Source organism: Poeciliopsis prolifica, unplaced genomic scaffold, assembly GCF_027474105.1.
Source record: "Poeciliopsis prolifica strain line A6 unplaced genomic scaffold, Auburn_PproV2 SCAFFOLD005, whole genome shotgun sequence".
NCBI classification, from domain to species: domain Eukaryota; kingdom Metazoa; phylum Chordata; class Actinopteri; order Cyprinodontiformes; family Poeciliidae; genus Poeciliopsis; species Poeciliopsis prolifica.
This window is the reverse complement of record NW_026562380.1, coordinates 16,833,312-16,847,404: the sequence shown is the minus strand read 5'-3', so window position 1 is coordinate 16,847,404 and position 14,093 is coordinate 16,833,312. Positions and strand designations below refer to the sequence as shown.

The window sequence follows — 14,093 nt, the reverse complement described above, 5'->3', positions numbered from 1 at the left end:
AATGACTTATTTAAACATAGAGAACCTTATGTTTAAAGCTTCTTATATTTAATCTACATTACAGACATAGACACAAGATATAAAGAAGAAATCAGATATTGACATTTTCCAGCATTTGTCATATACTCTTCTTCTAACCTGAGAGAATAAATAGCAAAAATGCTTGTCTTAAGAAAAGGCTAATGTTAATTAAGCATCATTAGCCTTGATTCGTAAGTCAGTGCATTTGTGGGGGTGGAATGAGATGCTAATGTCTGTGCTGATGTCTGTGCTTACCTAATTACCATATTTAAAGTAAAAGGCTGATGCTAATGCTCTGCCTAGCCCTAACCTGAGTGAAAAATATAATGTAAGATAATCTTATTGCACTGGCTATGGAGGGCAGAGAAATGCTATGGAGGGCAGAGAAATGCTAAAATTTGTGCTAATGTTAACCTAAGTGAAAAAGATAATGTAGGATAATCTTCTTGCACTAGTGGAGGGCAGTGAAATGCTCATGTTTGTGCTAATGCTAATGCTCTGCCTTGCTGCACAAGGCAGAGCCCTAACCTGAGTAAAAAAGATCATGCAAGATAATCTTATTGAACTGCCTATGGCAGTGCACGAGTGGAGTGCAGTAAAATGCTAATGTTTGTGCTAAAGTTAATGCACTGTCTTGCTGCGAAAACAGTGCCCTAACCTGAGAGAAAATAATAATGCAGAATAATTTTAGCACTAATGGAGGGCGGAGAAATGCTAAAATGTGTGCTAATGTTAACTTGAGTGAAAAAGATAATGTAGGATAATCTTATTGTACTGCCTATGGCAGTACAATAAGACTAGTGCGGCAGTGCACTAGTGGGGAACAGTGAAATGCTCATGTTTGTGATGTTAATGCTCTGCCTTGCTGCGCAAGGCAGAGCCCAAACCTGAGTGAAGATCATGCAAGCTAATGCAGCGCCTGTGGCACTGCATTAGCCACAGATAAATCTTAAGGCTTTTATTTTGAAATTTTTATTAAGCTTAATTTAAAATTGCCACACTAATCCTGTGTGTAACAATGGTTGCTTAAAATCAGTTATAAAAAGTCCAAACACAATGTAATTCTAAAGGCCAGCTCATTCCTCCTCAGTAGTAACTGACTGTTCCGCCATGTTGTAGTTCTAACCTTCAGCAATTGTAGTTCTAAAGATGAGGTCAACTGTCATGTGTGTGAGACAGATTTCTATCTTTGTGAGATGCCCAGTCAGTTTTAATGGAAAAAGCAGCCCGAACAACTCCTTGCCGTTCGGGAACCGTGAAACGTGTCTGAAAACTGATTGAAGCGTATGAGAGAGCTATTTTTCATCTCAGATAGTCCTGCAAATCAAATCTGTAGCTCATTCACAGTAATTACAGTGATGAGAGAAAAATGGTGTGCGCTGAGGTCTGAAGTTTTCCAGAAAAGTATGAAAATATATGGTGGAGAGCGTCAGTTAGGCTGGAACTTGATTTTGCTCTAAAGCACCTTGACAGAAAACCGTAAGCCCTAGAAAAATTTTGAAAACATTTTACCGGAGCAGACATTCGTATCTATGTCATGACCGAGTTTCATACCGGTAGCACGATATTTGTGGGCGTGACGGCGATTTCAAAATTTATTTGGGGTCAGAAATTCACTTCATTTTTCACTCTAGCGGAGCGGCAGTTGGTGGCAGTTATGCTCTGCGTTTCGGCAGTTGGAAATTTCGCTCGTTTTTCACTTTTTACGTCGCCGTCGTAACGCCGATTCCCCATAAAAGTAATAGCTCCAATGCCTTGAACGAGCCGCACGTTTTGATACCACTTTTGTGGGTGGGCTCGCAGCGGTGCGAGCCGCATTCCGGTCTACGAAAGTGTAGCTGAGGCTGCTCTTAATTTGTAGGACGGTTTGAAGGCACTGTTCAGGTTTGTCACTGCTCTCAACCTGGAGTGTCGGTCAGAACACTACTTACTGGATTCAGTTCAGGACCAGATGTGGGGCAGCAGGTGGAAGAAGGAAGACATGAGGCAGGATCCCTTTTACTTTCTGTATTCCAAGTTGGGTCACAGATCTTAGTCCAACAACAGTAATTAGCATCAAGGTATATTTGGTGGGTGTGGGTGAGTGCTTCAGATATGTGTGTAGCTGTGTGTGTGGTCTCCTAGAATAAACAGAAATACAGAAATAAGTTTCAGGTGTTCTATCATTACACATTACACCTTAGATAAATTAAGGAAATAAATAAAGCCTAAACAAGCTTACCATCAGAATCACTATTCATAAGTGAATTAAAACAAATGAATTAATATCAATGCCTGTGCGCCTGTCAAGTACATCGCTCAGTGCTCTACAACACACATATAGCCGATAGCTGGGACCTAATGGTAAATAACGGTTAACAAATAAACTCCGAATCATTCATTTAACTTCAGCAAACAATCAAATATAATAACTTACTTGTCACTAACGCACACTTATAAGGCGATCACACATATTCTGCCCCTCTCACGTATTAGCAGTGGCTCTGTTACCCCACCTCCCCCTCTATCAGGAATGGTTCTCTTTCTTACGGCGATGTGATGACGTCATCGCCGCCCCCAACTACGGTATGCCCTAAGTGGCAAAAGTAACGCTGAACAGAAGTCACTACGAACAGTAGTAGTTAACAAACTTAGATTATTTAAGGGGTCTTTTGAACAGCCGCCCCCAAATGTGTACAATACATTTGCTCAAACAAAAGACTCTAGGTAGGGTGACCTTGCGCCTGAGGGTCACTGTCCTCCTGAGGTATGGCAGGGAGGATCACCAGCCGGGCCACAGGTCGAGTGTAAGTTCTGTCCTTAGTCTTCACATCTGCTGACCTGATGTGTCCATCAGGACTGGGGTGAACCTTGATGATGCGTCCCATGGGCCAGAGGGCCCTAGGCAGATGAGGATCCACGATCATGGCGACCATCCCTTCTCTGATGTCAACTGCAGAGGTTTGCCATTTCTGGCACGTCTGAAGTCCAGGTAGATATAGACGACCAAACCGGGCCCAAAAATGGTCAGCGAGCACTTGGGCATGCCTCCACTGTCGACGACTTAAAAGTTCATCTTTGGAGTAAACCACCTGCGGCAGCGAACCATCCGGCCGCCCCATAAGCAAGCAGTTTGGTGTCACAGGATCTGGATCTCTTACATCGGATGAGACGTAGCCCAGCGGCTTTGAGTTGAGGATCCCCTCTACTTCTACAAGTACTGTACGGAGGACCTCTTCTGTGATGGGCTGTGCTCCGACTGTAGCATACAGTGCTGACTTCACAGAGCGGATTTCACGTTCCCACACCCCTCCAAAGTGAGGCGCTGCAGGAGGATTGAAGTGGAACTGAATCTTGTGTGGAGCTAGCAGTTGCTGAAGTTCCAATGTCATGTCTGAAAATGCTTCCCTCAATTCAGCATCACCTCCCCTAAAATTGGTGCCCTGGTCTGAATAAAGCTCAGCTGGTGTTCCTCTTCGTGAAATAAACCGACGCAGAGCCATCAGAAAGGAGTCTGTGTTGATGGAGGTCAGTACATCCAGATGTACAGCTCTGACAGTCATACACTTAAATATTATTCCCCATCTCTTTTCCAAATGGCGGCCCACTTTAACTTCAAAGGGACCAAAGCAGTCAGTTCCAGTGGAATAGAAGGCTGGCTTGAAGAGGCGGAGTCGGGCCAAAGGCAGGTCCGCCATTTTAGGGACAGTAGGTCTCGCCCTCCATCTTTGACATTCTACACAGGTTCTTTGAAAGCGCCGAATTGCTTCTCTGCCTTTAAGGATCCAATAATGGCGCCGGAGCTGTGCAAAAACTCGTTCTGGTCCGGGATGCCGCAGTCGATGGTCACAGTCCTGGATGAGCAGCTTGGTCACTGGATGAGAGGGATCAAGTACCAGTGGGTGAAGGTTGCAGAAGGTTAAGTCTTCAGCACGACGTAGACGGCCACCCACTCTTATCAGTTCTCCACTTTCATCCAGCTCTGGAGACAATGTTAGGAGACGACTACTTCGTTGAACTGGTTTCCCTGCTTTCAGAAGGTGAAATTCATCTGGGCAACTCTCCTTTTGAGCTCTCTTGATGAGAAGCATCTCTGCTTTCCGGTAGTCCTCAGCGGTGGGACCACTGCCATTTGCCGCCCCCTGAAGTTCCTGTACGGTTGCATCCAGAAGTTCATGCCAGGTATCATACTGACTCATGTAGGTTGGGGAGGCAGAGGTCATGGCACAAAAGGTTGACCTGCGAAGCTCAGATGCATCTGGGGAGATTTCAGGGTTTTCAGATGGGTCTTTAGGCCATTGATCTTGCGGTAGGTATAGGATGGGAGGACCTTGACTCCATCGGTTTGGTCTTGCTAACTCCTGCAGGGTTTTGCCACGTGTTATGTCATCAGCAGGATTTTGGGCAGATTCCACATAACGCCAGCTCTGCAGATGGGTTAACTCCTGGATCTCAGCAATGCGCGTGCCCACAAAGACTTTGTAGCGGCAGGATTCAGATCGTAGCCAGGTCAGCACAGTGGTAGAGTCTGTCCACATCACTGTCTTCTGAATGTGCAGAGAGAGCTCACCCTCAAGAAGCTTAGAAAGCTGGGCTCCCAGAAGCGCTGCACATAGCTCCAGTCTTGGAATGGAGTGAAGGCGTTTGGGAGCTACTCTGGAGCGAGCCATAACAAAGGACACATATGCTTGATCATTCTCTCCAGTCATTCTAATATGCCACAGCACCATAAGCCTGCTCTGACGCATCACAGAACACATGCAGCTCTCTGCTTGTCACCTCCCAGGCTACATCAGTGGGCAGGTATGGTCTGGGTAGACGGATTTCAGAAAGGAACTGCAGCTCCCGTTCCCAGATATCCCACTGTTGACGGAGGTCAGGTGGCAGCTGGGGGTCATCCCAGCCCCGATCCTTGTCCCACAGACGTCTGACCAACATCCTAGCTCTGGTGGTGTATGGTAGTATAAACCCCAGTGGATCATACTGACTGGCCAGTACTCTGTAGATGATGCGCATGGTAGGAGCCTCATATTGGACTGGACGGTGCTTATAGCCAAGCATGTCTGAAGCAAAGTGCCAGCTAAGGCCCAGGGTTGATTCCGGGATCTCCGTCTTACTCTCTGCAAGCCAGAGCTCAGCACTGTCTGACCGATCTTCTTCTGGTAGGTGACTGATGGCACATGACTCGTTGCTGGCCCATTGCCGAAGGACAAATCCCGCTGATGACAATAGAGCTCTAAGTTGGTCCACCAGTTCTCTGGCCTCTGTGGCTGTTGGCACACTGTGTAGACAGTTATCCACATAAAAACATTTCTCTATGGAAGTTCTCATCTCCTCTCCTGGCTGACTGTGGTCTTTGGCATGGTATTGCAGAGCGAATGTGGCACAACATGGGCTGCAGGTGGTGCCAAACGGTAACACCTGCCACTCGTACACTGCAGGTGGTTCCTCATGTTGTAGGTTACGCCACAGGAAGCGCAGAAGAGGGCGATCTTCGGGTAGTAAGCGGACCTGGTGGAACATGGCCTTAATATCCCCACTCACTGCCACGGCATGCTCACGGAACCTTAAAAGGACCCCGAGCAGAGAGGAATCAAGGGTGGGGCCAGGAAGGAGATAATCATTCAGAGTTTGACCTTTGTGCTGAAATGAACAGATAATTACTAGTCTATGATTTCCATTGTGGCTAACGAGGTGGTGAGGAATATACCACGATTCATCTCCTTTCTTTAGCTCTTTAACTTCCACTCTCAGCACATATCCAGCCTTTATCAGTTTGTCTATCTCTGACTGGTAAATCTCAGCTTTCTTTGGGTCTTTACGAAGCCTCTTCTCAACTCCTCTCAGGCTCGGCATGACAGCCTCAGGTGTGGCCTGTAGGAGAGGCATGTCTTTGCATCGCAGCAGTGGGGTAGCATAGTGGAAAATGCCATCGACTTCCACTCGGGCTGTTTTAGCCTCTAAAAGGTTCAGAGCTTGATTATCTTGCTTGGAGCGGGTCACCACTTTATCACTCCTAAGGGGGATATCTGTTTTCCAGAGCTTCTCCACATGTCTCATTAGCTCATTCACTTGAGGGGGTATGGGGTCTTAACACCTTCCTTCCCTTGGTGTAGGATGCTAGAGGACCTTGTAACGTCCATCCCAACCTGGTGTGGACAGCAGCTGGGCCTCCTGGTGGACCAAGTCGTACAGGTTCTGTAGGAGTAACGAGATGTGGGTGATCGCTGCCTATCAGGAGCAGAGGTTTTATCTTCTTAAAGGGCTGGATGCTTGTATTTCTTCATGAGGGAGTCAACAGGGTAAGTATGATCTGCTAGGTCGATACGTTCAGTGGTGAAGGCATTACGGATGCGGTATTGAATCCTCTGCTTGGTTCTGGGGGATATAATGAAGGATACACAGGATCCATTTAGTGTCTGAACATCTTGTCTGATGGTACGTAGAGGCAAAGACTCTGGTGTGCCCTGGAGTCCCAGTTTTTGAGCTGCTGAAGGCAGGAGCATACTTCTTTCAGAACCATCATCTAAGATTGCATAGGTTTCCAGAGTTTTGGCACCATGACGAAGGAGAACAGGAACAACTTTCAACAAAACTCTGCTACCTTCTGTTGGTCGATCGAGATACAACACTCCTGTTGGGTTCTCACTTGGTATTTGGCTGGGTGATGCTGGCAATGGTCCCTTTACTGGACCTGTGTTAACATCATGAAGAACTTGTAAGTGTCTGCCCCGACACAGGTTACAAGACTTCTTCAGGTTGCACTGTGCAGCATGATGTGCACGTGCACAGCGCCAACATCTTTTGTTGGTCTTTATCCAATCTGCCAGCTGTTCCTTTGTCAGTTGTCTTACTGCTGCACATTGACTTAGATGGTGCTCTTTAACATCACAAAAGGCACAATAAGGGGGTGGCTTGGCTTTTGTTGGTGAACTACTTGGTGGTTTAATGCCTTGAGATAAACTGTCCGCACCATGGAGCACAGCAACTGACCGTTTCCCGAATCTTCCTTCTTCTTTCATGCCGCTTTGTTTCTCCTTTAAACCTCTGGCAGGTAGTTGACCATCATAATCTTGACACCAAGACTCATATTTCAGCCAGTCAGACAAATCAATAAGGTTGTGGTTACGTCCAGACTGCTTAAACATACATCTGCGGAACTCCGCTCGCTGCTCAGGGGGTAACTTACTAAGCAGGCGAACAACATGTGAGCCGCAATAGAGCTCCATCTCTCCCTCAGGGCCAAGTGTCTTTAGCAGGCCCACCAGTGACTGGATTTGGAGAGAAAACTTCTCAAAGGCGACGACATCACCACGTCTGATGTCAGGTGAGTCCATCACAGTGGCAATTCTCCTTAGAGCCAGTTGGTGAGGCTGTCCAAACTTCTCATTTAAGGCCATCATGGTGTCTGTGAATGGGGTTGGAGAGTGAAGGTAGGCTTCCGCTACCAGTTTGGCATCCTCCAACTTTAGATGGTCCACTAAAACTTGATATTTGAAGAGCTCTGGGCTGTCAGGTGGTAGTAAGTTCTCTAGAGCCATCTTCAGGTGTGCAAATTCAACAGGGTCTCTGTGAAATAGGTTAGGGATGGTGGGACGAGGACCATGATAGGCTGTATCTGAGCTGAAACTCTGATAGGGTGGCCTAGGATTTGGAGCAGTTGCTTGGGGAACATGAGGAGTGTGCAGGAGAGGTGCTTGCTGTATTGGTTGCTGAAGGGGAGTAGCTGGAATGCTCGTAGGCATGTAATTGGTGGAGCTAAATCCCAGGTTGAAAGTAGTTGACAGATGTGCTGATGCATGCTGCGGTGAAGTTATGAGTGGAGCCTGACTGCTGGGTTGATAATTATTCCTTCTCTGGTGATGACTTAAGGCCATTTGTGTTGCTGGTTGAGCCGAAGGCTGACTGCGTTGGGTTAGCAGAGCTTCACCTTTCAAAATCTGAAGCTCACTCATCATTTTGTCCAGGCGCTCCAGGACCGGCGTTTCCTCCTCATCCTCAGTCATCCAAACTGGTGGAGGTGGCAGTGGCCACTCCTCATCCTCATTATTGTCAGGTGAGTCAGGCGGCTGGACGTATGCTGCGCCTTTAAGCTGTTCCTGCTGAGCCTCATGAGCAGCATTCATTATCTGAACCACATCAGTCTGTATAGCTCTTAAATGTGCCAAGTCTGCTGAAATGCGCTGCTGTGACTGCTGAAGGAGGAACCTTTCATGCTGGAGCTCTTCTAACTCTGATCTTAGAGCCATGGCTTCAGTTGAGGTGGGAGGTAAGAGACTGTGAGGGTAGGCTGTCTCCATAACCTTGCTGGTCTTCCTTCTGACACTAGCGATTGAGCTAACTGCTCCTCTTTGATCCACAGCTGACTGTCTCCTGGATCATGTGTGGTAGGTTCGCTGAGAACCCATGCCTCCATGGCTGTTGGGGAAGCATATGACGAGGTGAGTGGAGTATTCTCGGCCAGTCCCTCCTGTGTAGCCATCCTTCCTCTCTCCAATCTGTGTTGGTAAGAGTTGAGACCGTTGAAATCGAGCTGATAATCTTCATAACGTTGGGGGGGACGGATCTGACGTTTAGGACGTGCTCCACTTCTGAGCTCCTGATTTCCATCCATTTTACTAGGGTAAGGCAGTGAATCCGGCTCGAAGGACCATTAATGTAGCTGAGGCTGCTCTTAATTTGTAGGACGGTTTGAAGGCACTGTTCAGGTTTGTCACTGCTCTCAACCTGGAGTGTCGGTCAGAACACTACTTAGACTGGATTCAGTTCAGGACCAGATGTGGGGCAGCAGGTGGAAGAAGGAAGACATGAGGCAGGATCCCTTTTACTTTCTGTATTCCAAGTTGGGTCACAGATCTTAGTCCAACAACAGTAATTGGCATCAAGGTATATTTGGTGGGTGTGGGTGAGTGCTTCAGATATGTGTGTAGCTGTGTGTGTGGTCTCCTAGAATAAACAGAAATACAGAAATAAGTTTCAGGTGTTCTATCATTACACATTACACCTTAGATAAATTAAGAAGGAAATAAATAAAGCCTAAACAAGCTTACCATCAGAATCACTATTCATAAGTGAACTAAAACAAATGAATTAATATCAATGCCTGTGCGCCTGTCAAGTACATCGCTCAGTGCTCTACAACACACATATAGCCGATAGCTCGGACCTAACGGTAAATAACGGTTAACAAATAAACTCCGAATCATTCATTTAACTTCAGCAAACAATCAAATATAATAACTTACTTGTCACTAACGCACACTTATAAGGCGATCACACATATTCTGCCCCTCTCACGTATTAGCAGTGGCTCTGTTACCCCACCTCCCCCTCTGATATCAGGAATGGTTCTCTTTCTTACGGCGATGTGATGACGTCATCGCCGCCCCCAACTACGGTATGCTCTAAGTGGCAAAAGTAACGCTGAACAGAAGTCACTACGAACAGTAGTAGTTAACAAACTTAGATTATTTAAGGGGTCTTTTGAACAGGAAGAATAAGTTATAATAATAATAAAGAGACATTCTATTGGGTGAAGATTAATAGGTGCCTGCCATGCAATGCATGGCAGGCATTGCTTATGCATTGCTATGGGCAGGCCCCAACTAGAAAATTCCTGAAGAAATTTAACCGGGGCCTGCCAAAGTGTGCCCGTCGATTTTGACCCAGCGTTCTGATGCAGCTAAAGAAAGCTGCAATGTCATCAATAGCACGTGGAGATTCACAAGCATGACTTACTGCATTCAGGAAACTAAATATGGGTAATAAGTAAGGGAAATAGCTAATGCAAGGTAAAAGGCTAATGCTAATGCTCTGCCTTTCGCAGCAAGTGGAAAAGGGTTGTGCTCGAGTGATTGCTGAGGGAAAAACTCGGGCATGGGAGGAGTATGGACTAGCCATGGAGAAAGACTTCCAAGACGAGGTCTCGCAAGTCCATCAGTTATGCTTGACTGATGGAATAATAGTATTTGAGAAGGATTTAGGCAGAGCCTGGATGCAGAGATACAATTGAAAGAGCTTTCGGAGGAAAGCCATATACTGAAAATACAAGGGGAAGGTCCTGCAGCTGATGAATGCCGGCTGGCGAAGCAGCATGCAGGATATTATAGGGTTGTGCTCGAGTGATTGCTGAGGGAAAAACTCGGGCATGGGAGGAGTATGGACTAGCCATGGAGAAAGACTTCCACATGGCTTCAAGGTAATTCTGGTCCACCATCCGGCATCTCGGATGGGGATGCAGTGCAGCACAAACACTGTCTTATAGTGGGGATAGTGTGCTGCCGACTTCAACTCGGGATGTTGTGGGACAGTGGCCAGAGTACTTCAAAGACCTCCTCAATCCCACCAGCAAATTTAGATACATTTGCTACATTTTATGGACCAAACCTCAAGGTGGTTTCCTCTCTCTTCTTGGCAGCCTCCAAGGATAATTTTGTGTGGAAAACCTTGCAAAAACAGACTAAAACTGGGAGAAAAAATGGTTAATTCCACAAAACCAAACAAATTCTCACCAGGTGGAGAGAGTCCAACAGGACAAAAGTGAGTTCAACATTTGTCCTGCTTGTGAAGTGAAAATAAGATAACCACTAGGGGGCTGCAGCAGTAAAAAGTGCAGCGTGACTGAGGAGAGATTAAACAAGGAGAGCTTTAATTGAATGACGCAAACGGTGAAGAATAAAAAAGTTGTTGCGCAAAAAATTTAGGCTTATTTTAAGGGTAAAGGCTACTCTATCTGGATTAGAAAAATAAGGAAAACTAGCCCTATTTAAAATCATTTTTATTTCAAATTTAACAGAATATACGTTCATCACCTTTGACATTAGTTTAAATATTAAAGGTTATTTGTTACATACGCCACAGGCTCATTCTCTGCTCCTTATTCTTGCCGTCTCTACATAATAATACACCCGCAGAATTAAACAAGTGCTCCAGGTGAGGCTCGAACTCACAACCTCGGCATTGCTCAAGGTGTACTGTCTTATAAGTACCGCGCACTAACCGATTGCGCCACTGGAGCTCGCGAGATACTGAAGGAACATCTGTCGAGCAGAACTGTTCAAGTCCATTTCGGTTTATTTTTTTCTTGAAATAATAATAATTTTTTTTTTTTTTATTGGTGCTGTAGTTCAAGTATGGTGTAATTTTTGGGGCCGCCATAACCGAGCGAGTTTTTGAAGATGCCGAATTTTAGTTGAAGAATCCAGGAGGAAAAAAAGACGCCGATGTGGGTGTGGTGGCTCCAGGGAGGCGCTAGGGGGTGCTGAACTCCCCCTGGATCACACGAAGCACCCGAGAGAAATATTTCATTTCTTTTTTTGGATATTTTATAAGATTAAAATATGTTATAGATTAACAACAACAACAAAAAAACACTCAGAAAAACGCAACTTTTTTAATATTAAAATGTTTTCAAAATATTGACTTAAAAATGTAATAGTGGTAGTGGGTACCATAATAGGATGAATTGCCACTTTTTTGTGTCACTTGGTCACAAAGAAGGGTATGTATTTACATCTGTTTGGCAGGAGTGTTTGCTTTTAGAATCTGCAAGAACGGTTTTTTTGAAAAAATGCTACAAAAAAAAAGTTTTATCAGCTGTAACCTACTGATCCTCCAAGGCCGGCGGCATCTGAACTCTTTCAGCTTCGTCGTACAAACAAACAACCACTTCCAAATCCAGTTTATTAAACGTTTCATGTTTATACACAGTAAGTGTCGACATCATTGGTTCTCACTGATACTGATCTATTTTGAATTTCAACTATTTTTTTTAACTCTGTTTTTTTTCTTTAACCCTCATTGTTTAGGGTACTGGTGCAGGAACAGTGATGTCACAGTGAACAATGAACATGACATCACTCATGACATAGTGATGTCATAGTCAAGGATTATGACTCTGTCACAGACTCGCTCGAAGTCATTGCGTTCCGAGAGTTCCAAGGTGAAAGTACTTTCTGAGATTATACGTTTGTAGTCGTGAAACGATTGACGTGAAGCAAGAAGAAAATGAGCCAATCAACTCAAGAATCGGAGACCAAGAATAGGTCAGATCAGATGACTGACAAGGATCCCCGATCTTTTAAGAAACAGCAAGGACAACCGAGGAGAGAATGTTCCGTCCAAGGAAAAAGTGCAACGTAATGACAAATTTACGGGCACAACAAGACAGCGTATCTCAGCTGAAGAAGGAGGTGAAATTGCAAGAGGCTAAATGTTTCAAACTTTCAAACAAAAATAAAGCGCTTGAGACCAAACTTCAGGAGAGTGAAAATAGAATTCAGGAGCTGGAAGGTCAGTTAAAAGCCATGGATCGAAGTCTTGGGGACAAGACAAATGCCCTAATGGCTGAAACCGCGCGGCGGCGCGACCTGTCTGACAAAGTGACAACACTGAAGGTGTAAAAGATCGAGCGTTGGATGCAGAGAAACAATTGAAAGAGCTTTCGGAGGAAAGCCATAGACTAAAAATACAACTAGACACGTCTCTGCAAAAAACAACCTCATCTAAAAATGAATCAGAGGCCCTGAGAGCTGAGCTTAAAAAGCAGACGGATTTTGTGAGAAATAGGGATAACACGATTACTGCTCTTAAGATCGCATTGGATGTAAAGGAAAAGCAAATAGATGTTCAGAATGAGGAGCTTAAGAGACAACGCAGGCTTGCACAAGAGATAGAACTGGAGGCGAAAGAAATCGCCAGAATGAAGAAGCATCAATGAAGCGACTAAAGCACAAAGATGATGAAAATTTGAGCCTACGAAAGGAAATCACATCACTAAACAAGGCTGTGTTTGAGTTTGAGAGGAAGTTGGCAAAAAAAGATTTGAGATACCACATCCTCCAGGACAAATATCAAAAAAGTATGGCAGAAAATGCATTTCTGCTGAAAACTAACCAAGCACTGGAAACTACTAGAGCAAATCTTGATAGAGAAATTGCTGAAACCCAGACACTCCTCCAAAAGTCCCAGCAAGTGAATATGCTTCTTAAGAATCGAATGGAGAAGGTCAAGATAAAGCTGACTGATTCGATTAAGCGCGGCAAGGAAAAAAATCAAAAAAAGACCTGCTGCGTAGAAAGGTGGATTATATGAAAATGAGGAGGCAGAGAGAAGATGCTCTGACAAAAAACAGAAGAGCCACAGAAGCACTACACTGTAATGAACGTAAAATTGGATTACAGACTGATATAATTCGCGAACAGGAATGTAGGATTACAGAACTATGCAAGGAAGTTCTGAGACTCCATGGGAATGCGCAGAAATTTAAAATGGTTCAAGAAACCTATTCTAAGGTGGAAAAGTTAGGGCTTGATGATGAAACAGGAGATCTTATAATTCTCCCAGAGGACAACGACGACTGGAAAAAGAAAAAACTCAGACTGCTTCGCTCTGAGAACCAGAGATTGTCCGAACTCCTGGAAAGGAGAGAGGCAGAAATTAGGTATCTCAAGCGTGAGCAGAAGAAACTGAAGAGTATGGTGCACAATCTCAGGTTTCAGCTTGACCAGCTGCCGGAAAATACATTGGATACAGTGCAGGAGAGTCAGAAAAACGTTAGAGAACTCAAAAGACAGATACAAGCCCAAGAAGCAGAGATAAGTGTGTGTGTATCAAAAATAAAAATGCAAGAAATGAACAACAAAAAGTTGAGAAATAAGCTGACAGAAATCACATTTATAAAGAAAGATATACTTCCGCCGATTCCGTCAAACAACATCAAACTGAAATCTGAGGACACAGACGTAAAGACTACGATAAAACCCCGAAACATCGTTTATCTACCGCCGCTTCAAATCAGTTCATATGGAAAGGGAAAAAAGTAAGAGGATGTGGTTATTTATGCTTGACTGAAGGAATGATAATATTGAGAAGGATGTAGGTAGAGCCTGGATGCAGAAAAACAATTGAAAGAGCTTTCGGAGGAAAGCCATAGGAAAGCCAAAATACAAGGGGAGGGTCCTGCAGCTGATAAATGCCGGCTGGCGAAGCAGCATGCAGGATATTATAGGGTTGTGCTCGAGTGATTGCTGAGTGATTGCTGAGGGAAAAACTCGGGCATGGGAGGAGTATGGATCAGCCATGGAGAAAAGACT

The 14,093-nt window shown here is 44.9% G+C and overlaps 1 protein-coding gene, 1 non-coding gene and 1 pseudogene across 2 annotated transcripts; 1 reads left to right on the top strand and 2 right to left on the bottom strand.

The window, feature by feature from the left end:
* Nucleotides 1-2,022: 2,022 nt before the first annotated feature.
* LOC129359828 (uncharacterized) lies at nt 2,023-6,060 on the bottom strand. Its single transcript, XM_055029742.1, has 2 exons — nt 2,438-6,060; nt 2,023-2,141 (listed from the first exon to the last, which is right to left on the bottom strand). The coding sequence occupies exon 1, from the start codon at nt 4,758-4,760 to the stop codon at nt 2,724-2,726; it is 2,037 nt and encodes a 678-aa protein (XP_054885717.1). The 5' UTR covers nt 4,761-6,060; the 3' UTR covers nt 2,023-2,141; nt 2,438-2,723.
* Nucleotides 6,061-10,924: 4,864 nt separating this feature from the next.
* trnai-uau (transfer RNA isoleucine (anticodon UAU)) lies at nt 10,925-11,017 on the bottom strand. Its single transcript is given in 2 exon segments — nt 10,925-10,960; nt 10,980-11,017. It is a non-coding gene; the product is annotated as a tRNA-Ile (tRNA).
* Nucleotides 11,018-12,006: 989 nt separating this feature from the next.
* LOC129359833 (myosin-7-like) lies at nt 12,007-13,826 on the top strand (annotated as a pseudogene).
* Nucleotides 13,827-14,093: the final 267 nt, after the last annotated feature.